Genomic DNA, 18,249 nt, shown 5'->3' on the forward strand with positions numbered 1-18,249 from the left:
TGGGCTAAAAAACTAATGCTGGTGGGCTGATGTGTGCTAGGTCAGAGGCTGTTTGGGACCAATATTGGACTGAAATGGAGCAACTAGTGGACTAGGTAGAAGACCCGTGAGTGGGATGGTGTACTTGAAACCACCCATAAGCCCATGCACTTCCATTGTGATTTTGATTCTATTGACCACCTGCATTAGAAAAGTTAGAGCCACCATTAAATTTACTACCATTATTGTGGTAGTTGTTGTAGTTATTTCAACCACCATTGCGACCACCACCCCGGCCACCTCGATAATTACGACCCCCTCGTCCACCACGGAAGCCACCACGGTGATTAGAAGTGTGGTTTGAGGTCTCAATGTTTAGGGCAATTTGAGATGAAGCATGATCCATATGAGTGAGAGAGACCTCTTTCTTTTCTTCTTGTATCATCTCCTGTTCTTCAAGAACCAAGATAGAACGAGCATCCCAAAAGGACAACGGTGGATCATGATGTCTTATGTTTATTACCACATGTCGATATTTTGAAGTGAGCCCGTTCAGCATATAGGCAACTAGATTAATTTCTGGAACTTTAGAACCCATGTGTTCAAGACGATCAACAAGTGACTTGATCTTGTTACAATATTCAGTGATTGTCGAGTTTCGAATTGAGATGTTACGAAGCTCCCTGTCAATTTGGATGATCTTTGAAGTCTTGTTGTCATGAAAAACTTTCTCGAGGCTTTCCCAGATCTCAAGGGCTGTTGCTTGTTTCTTAAAAATCATGTTCAAGAGAGAGATAGAGAGAGTACCATAGAGCCAAGATTTGATGATTGAATCCATCTGAAGCCATGCATCCTTAGCCGATGTTGACTCTAGTGTTTCCTTTTCTGATGATGCTTTGATTGGTTCAACAGGAGGGCGGAGATGATCGTCTACCCCATATCCTATGCAATGAATCTCAAAAAGCTCTCTCCATATGTCATAGTTCATCTGCTCCAGGTAAAGAACAAGGGGTACAACATGTTTAATGTTAATGGTAGATGTATGTTTATTAGACGAGTTGTTTCCTGACATCTTGAGAGCACCTATAGCAGAGACAGAGTAGAATCAGAAGATTAGAATAGAAGATAGAATTGACAAGATGCGAAGAGGTCGAACGAAAGAAGAATATCCGTTGAGTAGGGTTTACAGGGAAATTGTTATTGCTCTGATACCATGAGATTGTTTGTATTTTCACATTAAAAACCCACCTATTATTAATTCACCGTATATATATGAATACATCAGAGGAGGCCAATGGGCCGAACAAATATATCTATGAGAAGCTATTATACAAAACACAACAACAACAACAACAACAACAACAACAACAACAACAACAACAACAACAACAACAACAACAACAATAATAATAATAATAATAATAATAATAATAATAATAATAATAATAATAATAATAATACCCGCTAACAGCAAATATCCATAAATTCCTATATTGATGAATTCATACTTTATATCCTTTATAATATGAAGTGCAATGGAATTAACTTTCCTAGATCCACTGTAAATTCATATTGCGAAAGAATCAATTGATAGGATGACCGTTTAACAGGGCCGGCCCAACTACATGGGCAAGTTGGGCTTAAGCCCAGGGCATCAAAAAAATTAGGGCATATTTTCTATACAGCAAGTAATGTTATAAGCAAGTAATGTTATATATGTAAGTTTGGCCCAAAAATTTAGTCCAATTACTTAGCTCCAAAAATTGACAGCGATCGGCAACATTGGGGCATTCGATTCTTGAGCGCGAACCGAGAACGCAATCGTCAATCGTCAAATGAAAAAGCTAAAATTTTTGAAAATCGGACAGTGGGGAGATCGAGGAGTCTACGAACGTTCAAATCGACTGAAGGATTTGTTCAATCGATCTTCATCTCAAATCGACTGAAGTATTTTGTGGTATGATTTGTCGATTCCATTCCTTCCTCTCTGATTCTTGTCTTCTTGATTTCTAATCGATCTTCAAACACAACCCGGAGACTCGATTCTTGTCTTCATCTCTGATTATTGTCTTCTTGATTTCTACTTACTGAGACCTGAGTTCGAATACATCAAACACAACCCGAAGATTGGAGAAATCAAGCACAACCCGGAGACTCGAGACCTGATTGCCGATTTCTATTCTCATCCACTCGATTTTTGGGTGAGTTTTCTTCAATTGATTGTGATTTTGCTCGATTTTTGGGTGAGTTTTCTTCAATTGATTGGGATTTTTCTAAATACATAAACTTGCTGCCATCAATCATCGGTTCTTTGTTCTTAATATGAGTAATTGATTATTGTGATTTGTTGTACTTGTAGGAAACGAAAGACGTGTGTGGTTTCTCGGTTTCTGATTCTTTTCTCATCTTCTGCTCTTCAACTGATTAGGGTAAGTTTTCTATTTTACTTCAAGTGATTTTTTTTTTAATTTTTGTTTGAACACCAAACCTGCTGCATCAATCTATCACCTCTAAACTAGCAAGTTAGAATTTCTTTACCCCATTTAGGAAAAGCTGAATTTGTTCATTGTTTTCAAATTAACGTTTGTGTTGATTCATGCTTTGTGTTAAAGTTCAAGATTTGATCTTTAGGTTTCTTTAAATCAAACAATAGTGTTGTGAGGATGGACCTTGCTTAGTTTGATAAGTATGATATTTCAATCCATCCGAAAATTGTGATCCAACATATGAATCTTGCTTACTTTGAAAAAAAATATGTTGTGTGTCACTTGTGTGATCTTTGAAACTAATTAATACACTTGGTTTGTACATACAGTGTTGGTTGAAGAAACAGAAGGATCCTTGAAAGGTATATATTTATTTCATTGTTTATTTTAGTCTCTTGAAAGGTATATATTTATTTTAGTCTCTTGAAAGGTATATAATTTTGTACATTTCTGATTTTATGTTTTATTTTTCAAATTATAGACATCTTCAAAGTGGGATTATATGTTTGGTTATATGTTTTTGTTATTGTACGGTACACATATAAGGGCATAATTTTTTTATCTCGCCCCGGGTAGTAAAAAACAATAGACCGGCCCTGCCGTTTAAATTGCCTAAATAAATAGTATAATCATGAATATTAAATGATTACTTTAATGTGTAACCTAGGCACAGCTTATTTATGGAGTTTTTGGTCGTCAGGCACAGTGTGATGTAGGATACATAATACGAACCTAATATTAAATCATGCATTCAATTATACAGACATAAAACTACCATCATCAATAAGCGTATATTTTTAATAAGCATTCATTAACAATATGAACAACTACTAATATTTATGTGAAACAAATCAAGTCATATCATCTACATCTAAACAAAAGTAATGGGACTTAACCCATAATTCAAACAAACAAAACAACAAAAACTAAAATAATGCTAAAAATACCGTAAGAGAACCAAAATGAATATTCTTAAATTTATGTACTTCATTCTAATACTTTTACTGTGATTTTTGAACTTTATTTTGCTTGTTTTTTTTCTATATTCTTCAACATACACTATTTTGGATGACCAAAGTCTTTGTTTTCAAGACCGACCTAAAATATGGTGCGATGATATATTCGTAGCGTGGTACGGTATTTATCTACAAAATCTTCAAAATCCTTAGAATATTCTTCATTCTAATTTCTAGTTGACTTCCTTAGGGGTGTTCGCTTGGATGGTTTAGTTCTATCCGATCCAATCAAATTAATCTAAATTTATTTTGTTTTTCAAAACATAGATCTAAATCGTCCAAACTAAATTAAAAAATAATTCAATCCAACCAAATTAAAATTCAGTTGGATCGGTATTACAATTCGGTTTTTAAAAGGCAAGATATTTTAATAAATATATACTTGAGTATTAGCTCACTCTATAGAAGAAACTAAAGAAATTTTTTTAATTAATTATGAATTAAAATTTACAAACAACCATGAAAATATATTAAAGTATAATATTATAAATAAAAAAAACTTTTGATAAGAAATACATATTAATGTATTATGTTAAATGAAACTTTCTAATATATTGGAAAGATAATTTTTTAAATTTATAAACTATTAAAGATATTTATTAGAAATAATAAATTTTATTTGGTTTTTTTTGTATTAATCGGTTCTTATTTCAAAAGCCAAAACCATTTTAAAATCCAAAATAATAATTTGGTTTTGTTAAAAACCAATTCAAAATTTTTATCCTAACCAAATAGTCTAATCCAAATTATTCAATTGAATATTTCGATTTTATCCAAATAATAAAGAATCCTAATCTTCCTTGGTCATTAAGCCACAAAATTATGCTCTATATTTTCTCTTTACAACTTCTATTTTATCAAATTTTCATTTTTATTTGCAAAACATAAATATATATAGCAATTATGCATCTATTGTCCTAATTTAAAAACAAAGATATTATTAAAAATATATGAAGTGTCTCTAAAAATATATATAATTTCACAAACATCAACTTATACTTTAAACTTTCTATTCTTAGCCATTTTTCTAACATTTTGAAATCATTTTTCTAATATTTTAAGTCCTTTGAGATGATTTAATTTAACCTTCAGTTAAGTCCATGTTTTGTGAATTTCGCGCCTAAGGCTCTTCTAGTAGTTAATATTTCATTAATTTGATTCGAATAATTTTTAAACTAGTGTCATACCCGTCCGGTGAAAGACTGAGCGGTGTAATAAAAACAGGTTGATTTTACTTTATTCTATATTGGTCATTGTTGTACATGTCTTAACAAAGTATATTGCTATTCAAGCGGGTCTCACAAAGTGTCAATGATTCAGTTACCACTTGTATGATATAAGAAAAAAATAAAATGAAACAAAAGTTCATCAGAAAACAATTGATTTATAATGCTTTGTATATATCATAATGCGTTATAACTTACTTAATTGTCTTACTCGTCCTTTGATTCCGTGATTATAATTGATGATGCATTACATGGTACACTAATAATGAGTTGAAATGTTGATGTAAAATCGTATACGCTATTATTGTTGCAAAATACATTGTTGTAATCGAGAACTTTGGTAAAGTACATTGTTATTTCTGGAAATTTTGGTAGTGTACATTGTAAATTACCGTAAACAAATACGATAAAAAAAATTCCCCACACACCACTTTTAAAGTGTCTTTCTTTATTTTCACTCTTTTAATGTTAAACGCACATTACCTAAATTCAATAATACAACATAATTAGATTAGAAAAAGAAATCATCAGGTGATTGGCAGTAGGGATGAACATTTGACTCTGTGGAACCAAAAAAAAAAACCGGAAACCGAACCGAGGTATTCGGTCTGGTTCTCTATTTTCCACTAAATTGATTCCTAGTTCTTCGTTTGTTGGGCCCGGTCTAAAACCATAAACAACCTTACTTGTAGAACCAAACTGGTTCTCTATTTGAGATTATAAGCACTACATATATTGTCATTTTGCATTCTCAATTTGATAGCCATTTCAAAACCGACATCAAATTAAAAGGGTAAGATGGTCATTTACTTAATTTGGACAGTTATCTAGTAAAAATGTATGTATACAAAATTTTTCCGGACATATATCATTACTCGTTCAGCCACTTTATGAATACATACTTAAAAAAGAAAAATAGAAACTTGCAATTTATCTTGATAAATCTACCCAGTTATAACATTTAACTTTCAATTTTTTTCTTAATATACCAGTGAAAAAGTTGTTTATATTTAGATTGACATTATTATAAATAAGTAGATTTTTTCAAAATAAAAGTACAGTGTCGTATTAAGAACTAAAGTAAGATGCTATAATCAAACAGGCAATCAAAATACAATATTATTTCTTGCATTTAACCCAAATATTTTATTCGATAAGATAGAAGAAAATTGTTACTCTTTAAAAGACGTGCAACCAAGAAAAAAATCATGCCCAAACTACCCTTTGGCTAAAATTAAATTAACATCAATTAACTTTTACTTAGGTAAATCAAAGATTCTTTTGTTGCAGATTAAAACGTAGGTATAAAAAAGATCTTTAATTTATAAAAAAAATAACAAAAAAAACTAAAAGAACTTAATGATTTTTAGCTTTTTATAGTATTGTAACCAGCAAAAATAAAATCTAATTTGACAAATGTAGATTTATTCTTTGGAGCATAAAGAAAAACCCAAAATAAAAACAAAAAGTAGGATAAAAATCTTATCTTGCACCAAAGATATGTTCTTCAATATATTTCTAGTTTTTAAGTAAAATAAAAACTCGTTAGATAGTTTCGGACTTTCGGTAGATTTCATGAAGTACTTGGCCCCGGTTTGGGCCCACGGGATTTTTTTTAGTTCTTTTTTATAAATTCATAAGAATATTAATCAATGATTAGCTTACAAATTAGCCATGGCTTGTGTTTTTTTTTCACTTTCCTTCTTTCTAATTGGTTTGAAGGTCCCTACACAAGGAAAATTATTAAATAAGTGTTCCATTCTTCCACAATCATAAGAAATTGAAGGAAAGAAATCATAGTTTTAACAAAGGTTTAAGCATACCAACCAAAAAGAAAAATGAAGAGTGAATCAGAAATAAGATGACAAACCAGGGGAAAAACTTGTTCATGCCATGATGAGGGTACCTAAATAACAAATTTAACAAAATAAATACATGTTAGTTAAAGCAAAATATTGAAGTATCACTTACATTTTATTGTTAAAAAAAGAATAGATATGTTGCTATTATTGGTAAAAACGATAAATATGTTGCTATTATTGGTTAATAAGATAAGTACATTGCTATTAATGGTAAAAAAAATAATCATGTTGCTATCATAATTTGAAAACATACGTACATTGTCCAGGAAGATCATCAGATGGGTTTTTCCTTGCACCTCACAGCAATATTGATGTCATCTGATGGACTAAGGTCAAAGCTAAGACAATCTGTTTCATCATCCACCTGAAATATAATAATAATCATTATTTTGTATTTAAAAACTAAAACTCACAAAACATAAAACATATAAGTAATAAGAACAATACGGAAAGAAAGACGTAATAAATAAAATTAAGGAAATTAAGTGATTTTTGATTTTTAGATAGCCAAAGAAATGGAAGTTTCTTTTTCACTTAATACCGAAAGAAAGACATAATAAAGAAAGTTAAGGAAAATAATCTTTCATCACTGAGCCCTAACTTTTTACAAATTTTCCCTCATATTTTTCCCTTCCATCTCTCCCACAACGTGCTGCCATTTTCTAAGTATATTTTAAACTATCATTTATTCTAACGTAACTTTATCCAAACATCACTTAAAAATTAAAAAAAAAAAAAACAAAAATATATGATTAGTATGTATTAAGTGGATGTACCTTAAGTTTTATACTTTGTATTACATCATGCATGTCTCCCAATAAGAAGTTTTTTCTTTCAACTTCATTAAAAATTCCCTCTTTTTGATTATCACTTACTCTTCACATTTTTTCTCCTTGGATTTCTTTGGTGAGAAGCTATAAATCTAAAGACAAATGAAAAGTTAGTACAAAACAAAACCATACTTAATTAATGTTGATATTAAAATATATATATATATATATATATATATATATATATATATATATATATATATATATATATATATATATATATACATATATATACATATATACTTGAAAATTTTGCCATATTATAGCACCAACAATAGTTTTGTATTTAAACTTGAATAGAGGCAATGAAGTTTATAAACTGACAAATAAACACTTTATTTGAAAGTACAATGCTTAAATAAGAAAAAGTAACATAATTTTTACTGAAAATATGTACAATGCTATTATTTCCAACAAAACAACTTTCATGACTAAGTGCTTAAGCTATTAAGCATTTTAATGGGTTCAAAATATGATTGAAAGTGTGGATCAGACAAGATACAAAGATACAACAACAACACGAAAACATTTCAATACAAATGGAGGGTGGGGGGTACAATGGTCCAAAATCAAAAATGATGCAGGAGGGGTAACATGGTCCAAAATCATTAAAAATTAATTAGGAATTTGTTATAATTGTAAAAAAGTAATACATATATTTTTCTTTTTACAAGTTGTTGGTTAAGGTAATGAATCTGAATTTGCATCTGTTTTAAATTCCTTACTCGATTGTTTGATTTTGGTTCAATTTCTTCAGATAAATTTAGTCTTTGGGGTTTTTGATGCTTTGATGATGTTTTCAAGTTGTTGGACGTTTGACTATGTCTTACAGGTGCATGATAAAATGCCTAAGAGGGATCATAATTTAAGGAAATCCTTATTCTGTTAAGTTTAATTTCATTATATCTTTACTAAGGGTTCTTTTTTCATTAGAAATTACAAGAAGCTATCCAGAGACATTATGAGGTTTACATATAGAACTGATTCCATGTTTCATTTCATTGTAACTTCTCAATAATGATGCTGCAATTTGAGGGACTTACATGAAACTCTGATGAGGAAGACATGCCAAACACGTAAACCTTAAATAGGGTTGCTGGAGTTGCCTGTGATGGTAGACCTCTTGACAAACATGTGAAGAACTTCAAATTGTCTGCCAATGGTCCACAATTGGATTTCATACTCTAGCTATGTTATTCATATCACCTGCATCAATAACCAACAATAAAAGAACCTAAAATCAAAAACAATAACTGGAAAAATTATAGAAAACTGAAAGCACAATCAAACATTTCTCTTAATCAGAGCGCCATATCTGCAACATCGTTTTTTTCTAAAACAAACAACCCCACCACATCAATTTCTTCTTCTATAGAAGTCTGCGTTTGACATTAAAATCCAGACAAACCTGTAATCAAGAAGACCTTAGACATTGATTGGGAGAGCTTCTGGCCTTTATAGCATATACAAAAGTGCCTCCATTACATGTAACCTAAATTGCCCAGTATAAATATTTAGCTTGATGTAAGATATACTTGTCCATTTATACACAAATCTCATGGTGCTTCTGGAGTTATTACAAAAGATTGAAGGCAAAATCTGTAGCAGTGCATGTGTACATGACTTCTTAGATTATTAATAAACCATTAACTTTTTAGATTAACCAAAAGAAACATAAAGGCATTAATACAAACAGTTGGCATGCTTACTTATGAAAATAAATAAATAAATAAATAAATAAAAAACGGAGGCTCAGATATGTTGTAATGGAGTTTGTTTTGCCTACATCCGTCATGGCTGCAATCGCAGTTGCAATGCATGTCAATTTAGAGAGAGAAAACTCTGAAGACAAAAAAATGCCTTCCGGACGGATTGCCCAGCCAAGATACAGATCAGCTCTCCAAACTCCAATTTTGCTCAGGCTACATTTCATCATCATCGCCTCGTCCATCTGAAGTACAAATCAACATCAACAACAACAAAATTACGTGAATGCCTTCAAAGAGAGAGAGAGAGAGAGAGAGAGAGAGAGAGAGAGAGAGAGAGTAGTTGGTGGTGAATCGGCGTCGAAATCATCGGCTCATACTTGATCAGAGGATCAAATGGCAAGAGGAGTTGCTATCAGAGAGCCTCATCACCCTCGCCGGAGTCTCATTCGCTTGAGCAAAAAACAACGAACTAACATCGAACCATCATTATATAGGCGGATGACGATGAACTGATTCAACAGTTACCGAAATAGAGGCATGGACGCAATCGTGGGTAGGGACGGAATCGTGGGTAGAGACGGAATCGTGCGGGAGAAGAACCAGGAAGATGAACTGCAAGAAACCGCCAAAATCGAGTTTATGCGGACGAGATTGAAAGAACGTGGAGTTTTAAGGGCTGAGATTTTGAGGACGACGGTTAGTATTTATAATTAATTCGTATCGTCATAACTAACTAAAATATTTAATTTTTTAATTCAATTTTTATTTAATCTTAATAACTTAATTTATAGCTTTATTTTATTTTCCATTTTTTATTTTCGCAAATAGTGGCCAAAAGTTCTAGGCCTAGAAAGTGGGTATTACATTTCACATGCGGTTGTATTGTAATATTTTGATATGTCCCGAATTTTAATTTGGGAAAATATTTATATAGTTGTGTTGGTATGGGTTTAACAAGTTTTCCTAAATTTCATGCCGAATTTTAGGATGAAGTTTTATAATTTTTAGATATTTATACCTATTTAACTATAATCATTCCTAGTTGCAACCAAAAATATGCTTTACCATGTCTTCGAAATATCCCAAATATGATATAAGATGTGAGGTGTCAAATAGGGAGGGAAATGATTTTGCATGAGTGGTAGAGCTAGTTTGAAGGATGTATGGAGGTTGTTCTTAAGCTGAGAAAGATTAGGGGGAGCTCTAAAGGATTTCTTGAATCAAGAAAAAAATAAAAGAGATGTAGGATTGTGCTTTCTGGTTGAGATCGAAAAGAGAGGATGGGTGTGCTGCGAGCGAAAATGTAGTTGACTTGGAGTTGTCAACTAGCTATGGTTGTGGTCGATGGAGAAATGTAGCATATAGTGCTTGTGGTGGTGGTTGATAATGAGGCAATAACATCGACATAATTATTCATAATTTTATATGTTCTTAATCTTTGAAAAGAAATATAGGTAAAGAGAGAAAGAGAGTCCTTAAGAAATAGATAGAGTTTTATTTTACTAAAATGATTAAATAACCTATAAGACTACAAAAATGAGAAATGAAGAAAAAGATAAATCGGTCATTTTCAAATACTTAAGTAGTACTTTCTACGGGGGAAAATGACTCTTGAGGGTAATTAACTTTTGCGTTTGTACTCATTTGGTCCCTTTTATATTTTTTGTATTCAATATACCATCGAACTTCTTGTTGGTGTTTACCATAGCCCTTTTGACCGGCTTTTGGCCTGTGATAGCCGGTCAAAGGGTTATGGTGAACACAAACAACAAGTTCGATGGTATATTGAGTACAAAAAAAAGGAAAGGGACCAAATGAGAACAAACGCAACAGTTGGTTACCCTCCTGATTCATTTTCCCTTTACTCATTTACAACAAATCCCACATCATCTCCTACTGATATTAATGACTTTATGAGACTCATTCTTGCTTCTCTTCAAAACATAACCTACGAAAGGACATTATTCATACATGTACAACTTTATAATGCACTTGAATATTTATTAGGGGAATCTTGACTAAGCAGGCGCATTTCATGACTACATTTACATTTTCAATCAAATGATTTATCGTATCATGGATTCTAGACAAGTCTACAAACGAGTGGAATCACAAGTATTGTGATTTTTTAGTTTACTTAGCTTTAAGATCGAACTAATAGGATAAGATACAACATCAATATGTACAATATCATGCTGCTTTTGTAGACACATCACCATAATATTGTACATATTGATGTTGTATCTTATCCCATGAGTTTGATCTTAAAGCTAAGTAAACTCAAAAATCATAGCACTTGTGATTCCACTCATTTGTAGACTTGTCTAGAATCCATGATACGACAAATCATTTGATTGGAAATGTAAATGTCGTCATGAAATGCGCCTGTTTAGTCAAGATTCCCCTAATAAATATTCAAGTGCATTATAAAGTTGTACATGTATGAATAATGTCCTTTCGTAGGTTATGTTTTGAAGAGAAGCAAGAATGAGTCTCATAAAGTCATTAATATCAGTAGGAGATGATGTGGGATTTGTTGTAAATGAGTAAAGGGAAAATGAATCAGGAGGGTAACCAACTGTTGCGTTTGTTCTCATTTTTGTACTCAAAAGGGCTATGGTAAACACCAACAACAAGTTCGATGGTATATTGAATACAAAAAAAAGAAAAAGGACCAAATGAGTACAAACGCAAAAATTAATTACCCTCAATAGTCATTTTCCCCTTTCTACGGTTAACAATATTTTTGGGAAACGAAATATTTCAAGTTTCTTCAAGTTGACAAAAAATTATTTTATTGCATACAATGGAAATAAATAAATAAATAATATATATATATATATATATATATATATATATATATATATATATATATATATATATATATATATATATATATATATATATATATATATATATACGGTTACGTTATTTTGTTTTCACTATCTATTGTGTGCATGTATGATTGATTCTGGACCAATCATTTTAGTTATTTTAAGAAAGTAATTAATGCATATTACATGTTGAAGATATAATAGATATTAATTACATCTTCAACATTTAATATGCATTAATTACTTTCTTAAAATAACTAAAATGATTGGTCTACAATAATTCATACATGCACACAATAAATAATAAAAACATTTGAACCTAATTCTCTCTCTCTCTCTCTCTCTCTCTATATATATATATATATATATATATATATATATATATATATATATATATATATATATATATATATATATATATATATATAGAGAGAGAGAGAGAGAGAGAGAGAGAATTAGGTTCAAATGTTTTTATTATTTATTATGTGCATGTATGAATTATTGTAGACTATATATATATATATATATATATATATATATATATATATATATATATATATATATATATATATATATATATATATAGTGAAGATCAAATAAGAAGGAAATTTTTGATAGGAAGGTAAGAAGTTTTTTTTCTACATATTTTTTTCACGAACAATCAAAATGAATAATTAGATGATTCATTTGTAAGATGATTCACAAGAAAAAATTCTCAAAAAAACATCTCGATGATTCATTTATACAATGATTTTGTTGTTATTCACTAAAATTGTCACAAAAGTGAATTTTTTTCTTAATTTACTTAAAAATGAATCATAAATATGTTTTTTTGGGAATTTTTTGTTGTGAATCAACTTACAAATGAATCATCTAGTGATTCATTTCTTTTGTTCGCCAAAAAATATGTAGAAAAAAAAAACTTCTTACCTTCCTACCAAAAAAAATTTCTTACCGGATCTATATCCTATATCCTATATATATATATATATATATATATATATATATATATATATATATATATATATATATATATATATATATATTATTTTTGTTTTGGTTTTACTTGTGGTAATAGGTATAGTAAGTCATTTAGGTTGTGTTTGGCACGTCACAGCCAGCTGATAAGCTAGCTTATTTTTCGAGTTTTTTTATGTTGTCGTGTTTGGTAAGCCAAAAAGTAGCTTATAAGCTAGCGTTTTGAAAAGCTACTTAGACTAGCTTTTTAGGAGCTTTTTTGAAATTTTCCAAATACACCCCTTAATTAATTATAGAAACACATATTCTTACATGTCCTTTTATGTAATTTTATATATTTCAGCTAGCTTTTCAGCTAGTTTTACCAAACGTTATTTTTTATCAGCTAGCTTTTCAGCTATCAGCTAGCTTTTTATTTAACAGCTAGCTTTTCAGCTAACAGCTAGCTTTTCAACTAACAACTAGTTTTTCAGCTAGTCCGCTAAACATAGCCTTAAGAATTTTGACCCAAGCTTCGGATTTTGTTACGATCTCTATCCAGCTTTCTTAATCTTTTACAATTTCATCCCAAAATTAGTAAATCTTTACAAATTAACTTTTTAACAACTTATTTCAAAGTTCTTTACAAAAACCATATACAAAAAATTGTACAACCTTTTTATTAAACAATTTGAACTTTTTTTTTTCAACTTTTACAACTTTTTTACATTTTGTGAACTTTTATTTGAAAGGTTTTACGATGTTTTTAGAACCTTTTAAAAAAATTTAAAATATTATTAAAATCATATCACAGTAAAAAAAAAATGGACCGAATACTCAAATAGATTGAAACCCCATAACAAACCAACATAAACAATAAATTAAACCTATAAAACCAACTTTGTATTCGACTTACATCAATTCTTTTTGTGTATTAGATGAATCAACACATCAAATAACAAATTTGGTTTTATGTGTTTCAATCTATTATTTATGGTGTTTAGTTATAAAGGTTTCCATCTATTTATTGTCTTGGTAGTAAATTTTTGACAAAACTGCACAAATGGTCCCTGTGTTATGTCAAAAATTGCCACTTTGGTCCAAAAAGGTTTGGACTAGCACCAGTGATCCAAAACTTTCATTTTGTTGTGTCTTTAGTCCAATCTGTTCTATTTTTTTTCAAAATGACGGATCTGCCCCTGCTAATATTTTTTATCTTTTTTCTTATTTGTTTTCCTTATTTTCAGATTAAAAAAAACAATAAAATAAAAATAAAATAAATCTCTCTATCTCTCTCTAAAAAAACAAGAAAATAAAAATAAATCTCTCTCTTTAACACACACACACACTCTTTCTCTCTCTCTCTCTCTCTCTCTCTCTCTCTCTCTCTCCTTCCCCAATATTTCTCATTCCCTCTTTGTTTGTTCTTTATGGCTCTAAAGAACACTTCATAAAGCCCAGAAACCGGTGCCATCGCCAGAAACTGGTGTCACCGACGGAAACCACTGTCATCCAAAATCATTGTCGACGCCACCACCATCTTCATCATTGGCGCCACCGCCTTCAGCCCCACCTTCAGCCCTCATCGTCTTTGTCACTAGCAACCTCCAACAAATCTGAAAGTCATCATCACCTGTAAAAAATCCTAATCGATTCCCACCATCGGAGACCCTTTTGTCACTTTCTTTGTTCGTCTTCTCCACCGGAAACCATCAGCAACTTCTGAAACCCTAGCGTCGCCACCTTATCTCATATGGATTAGGGTTTTGAACGAAGAAGAAGGACGTCGTCGATTTGTGAAGACAACGACGTTTACAAATCAGGAACGTCGTCGATCTTGAGGGTTTCTAGACGAAGCCACCTTCGAGAATTTGAAATGCATCCTTACAAAGCTTGAATCGATAGATCTGGGGGCGACGATTCAGATCCTCCTCCGTCTAGATCTGGAAGCCAGTTTGTGGGATACCACCGTCAGAAGCAAACATATTGCCTCTCGCCGCCTTTCATCTTCTCCTCTGACTTGATTGTTCCTCAGCAAAACCTAGCTCGAAGCAAACCCTTATTTACAGATCTGTTTCCATTGCCGGAGAAGAAACAAAGAGCATGCCGGTGAGGGTTGAGATCGGGAGGTGTTCCAACGAGAGAGAGAGAGAGAGAGAGAGAGAGGAAATGGTGATCGGTGGTGGTGGTGTTTACAGGAGGGAGGACTGAAAACAATTTTTTTCTTTTTTGTTTAATTTAAATAAAAAATATAACAAAATTAAAAAAATAGAAAATGAAATTACAAAGGGCAAATCTGTCATTTAAAAAAACTTCAAAGTAATTTGGACCAAACTCGCTACAAAATCAAACTTTTGGACCACTGGTGCCGAAACCTTTTTGGACCAAAGTGACAATTTTCGACAAACCACAGGGACTATTTGTGCAGTTTAGTCTAAATTTTTTAATAAACATTCAAAAAGGTTTAATAGCCGTTGTAAAAAAGTTTAAAATATTATAAGAAAGTTAAAAAGAAATGCTGTAAAAAAGTTCAAAGATATTGACCAAACGGTTATAATTTTTTCATAAAAGGTTACAAAAAATTTCTTAAACAAAATAATTCATACAGAAAAACTAACTTTTTATAAACAATTAAAAAAAAACTAATTTTTGGAAAGTATGTACCAAAATTGTAACAAAATTTGAAAGTTTGGCTAACACTAAAAAAATATAAAATGATATAGTATACCTAATAAAATAAAAAAAAATAATAATAATAATAAATAAATAATTTATTTTCAATTGACGCAATAAAATCATTTTATTGCATATTAAATATAGTCATAATAGTTGGTTATTAAAAACAGTGTTAACCATACTATTTAATAATAATATAATATTGACCATAACGATTTATGTCAACCTTTTGAATGGGATTAACATGTATTCAAAATTCTCAGAGCATTGGGTATGGATCGGTGTTATAACGCCATCTTAAATGTCATATCAACCTTAACACTACCATAACACCATGCAGAAAATGGTGTTCCAATGTTATAACTTATTAAAAGGTAGAGAGAGAAAGAGGTACGAAAACGATTTTGATTGGTTACTATTCCCGTTTCAATATGTGGTAACGAGCACGGGAAGTGTCGTAACGAGATTCAACAAGTTGGGAGGGCGGTGTTCCCCGTGTCATGACGCCGTTTTTATGTGCCAACTCAGCCAATTCATTTTTCATTGTGACCCACACCGCATACTCTCATAAAACTATTTATGTTACATTTTTCAACTCTTTTTATAATATATATTTTTCTTTTTTTTTTTTTCTTTTTTTTTTTTTTTAGATTCTTGATGTGTAAAAATCCAAAACGAGGTCTATCTGTGGGCACTATCCATAAAAGAATATATAACGCTAAAAGGTAAATTCGACCCGACCGATCTTGTTACCTGAAAGGCAATTACCCGGTTTAATTTTTAATCATTTATTGCAGTCATGCTTCATTGGCCCTGCATACACGTACAATTATCTTCAGAAATGGCTACCACCACAGCAACTGAAACCACAACTTCTTCACCTTCCTCAGCGTACGATCGACAAGTGGAACTCAAAGCTTTCGACCAAACAAAAGCCGGTGTCAAAGGCCTCATCGATGCCGGAATCACACAGATCCCTCGCATCTTCATCCACCCACCAGAAACCTCCACCAAAACAACCACGGCTTTGGAGATTCCAGTCGTAGACCTCGGATCCAGAGATAGAACATCAACGGTGCAGAAGATCCGCGCAGCCTCGGAGAATCTTGGGTTTTTTCAAGTTGTGAATCACGGGATCCCCGTGAGTGTTATAGACGAGATGCTTCAAGGAGTTCGTAGATTTCACGAACAAGATGTGGAGGTGAAGAAAGCGTTTTACACGAGGGATCTTTCGAGACCAGTGGTGTATAATTGCAATTTCGATCTGCTCAGTTCCCCCGCAGCGAACTGGGGAGACACCTTTTATTCATTTATGGCTCCATCACCTCCGCCACCTGAGGAATTGCCGGAGGTTTGCAGAGACATACAAATAGATTACTCGAATCGTGTGCTAAAACTTGGCAGCTTACTGTTCATGATGATCTCCGAGGCCTTGGGGTTGAACGCAAGTCACTTGGGAGATATGGACTGTGACAAGGTGCTTTTATTCGCTGGTCATTATTATCCAGTTTGTCCACAACCAGAGCTAACCATGGGAACAGCCAAACACACAGATGGTGGATTCATAACTGTGCTTCTACAAGATGAAATAGGAGGACTTCAATTCCTCCATCAAAACCAATGGATTGATGTTCCTCCAATTCCTGGTGCGCTTGTGATCAACATTGGGGATTTATTACAGGCAAGTAGTAAGTGTAGTTGAGCATGTGATTTTTACTCTGAACATTCACTTTTGGAGTCTAATTGTGTTGAGGTTTTTCAGGTGATGTCGAATGACAAACTGAGGAGTGTGGAGCATAGAGTGGTGGCAAATAAGAATGGGCCGAGAGTTTCGGTGGCATGTTTCTTCGGATCCTCCGTAGCACCATCACAGAAGGTGTACGGACCTATCAAGGAACTTGTTTCAGATGACAACCCTCCGAGGTACAGAGAAACCACCGTTCATGAGTACAGTCAATATTCATTTTCTAAGGCCCTCGATGGTGTTCCTCGTTTGCTTCATTTGAAGCTTTAGATTATATTACAAATTTCTATATACCCACTAGCTAAGATATCCTTATCAAAATCGTTGTGAAAATATGAAAAAATTTATGTTACTTAGGGGATAAAAAAATATATTTTTTTAGTTAGTTTGTTAATTTTAGTTAGGGGTGATAAATTGGGACATTGAATCCTGTTTTTGTCTGACACGACACGACACGACAATGTTTTATATAACACGAACACGAACATGACACGATGTCGTGTTTTTTTAACTAACATGAAAACGAACCGATTAAAAAACGACAAACACGACAAAGATAACATAATAAAAAAAAAATTAGTTTATTTAATTAATATTTAATCATACACAACACGAAAAACACGAAAAACATGACAAATAAATGCTAATCGTGTCAATTTCGGGTCAAATTTTAAACACGGACACGAAACGACACGACATCGTGTTTTTTACACTTAACACGAACATGACACGAACACGAATTAGAATTTCAGTTTCGTCCCAATTTCGTTTCGTTTCGTGTATTTTTATCGTGTGGTATCAACAATTGACAATTTTTATCGTATGGTGTCAACAATTGCCACCCCTAATTTTAGCAATGAATATTCATTTTTTTGTGCTTTTTATGCGAGCATGTTGATTGAGGATGGTAATTCCACACATTCAAACTCT

At 31.9% G+C, this 18,249-nt stretch overlaps 2 protein-coding genes and 1 long non-coding RNA gene across 10 annotated transcripts; 1 reads left to right on the forward strand and 2 right to left on the reverse strand.

The window, feature by feature from the left end:
• Positions 1 to 247: 247 nt before the first annotated feature.
• LOC111911040 (uncharacterized) lies at positions 248 to 1,051 on the reverse strand. The gene has a single exon (XM_023906822.1). The coding sequence runs from the start codon at positions 1,049 to 1,051 to the stop codon at positions 248 to 250; it is 804 nt and encodes a 267-aa protein (XP_023762590.1).
• A 3,957-nt stretch (positions 1,052 to 5,008) lies between these two features.
• Positions 5,009 to 9,830, reverse strand: LOC111911043 (uncharacterized). 8 transcript variants are annotated; one of them, XR_006189625.2, is made up of 8 exons: positions 9,186 to 9,826; positions 8,808 to 8,891; positions 8,443 to 8,605; positions 7,346 to 7,491; positions 6,827 to 6,933; positions 6,535 to 6,613; positions 6,373 to 6,433; positions 5,009 to 5,190 (listed from the first exon to the last, which is right to left on the reverse strand). It is a non-coding gene; the product is annotated as an uncharacterized LOC111911043 (long non-coding RNA). The 8 variants fall into 8 exon arrangements; XR_006189624.2 differs by having other exon boundaries at positions 6,578 to 6,613; positions 9,186 to 9,819; XR_006189623.2 differs by having other exon boundaries at positions 6,373 to 6,613; positions 9,186 to 9,830.
• Positions 9,831 to 16,213: 6,383 nt separating this feature from the next.
• LOC111911042 (1-aminocyclopropane-1-carboxylate oxidase homolog 1) lies at positions 16,214 to 17,700 on the forward strand. Its single transcript, XM_023906824.3, has 2 exons — positions 16,214 to 17,256; positions 17,338 to 17,700. Exons 1-2 carry the CDS (start codon positions 16,375 to 16,377, stop codon positions 17,587 to 17,589), a joined length of 1,134 nt encoding a protein of 377 aa, XP_023762592.1. The 5' UTR covers positions 16,214 to 16,374; the 3' UTR covers positions 17,590 to 17,700.
• Positions 17,701 to 18,249: the final 549 nt, after the last annotated feature.

Source organism: Lactuca sativa, chromosome 3 (assembly GCF_002870075.4).
Source record: "Lactuca sativa cultivar Salinas chromosome 3, Lsat_Salinas_v11, whole genome shotgun sequence".
NCBI classification, from domain to species: Eukaryota; Viridiplantae; Streptophyta; class Magnoliopsida; order Asterales; family Asteraceae; genus Lactuca; species Lactuca sativa.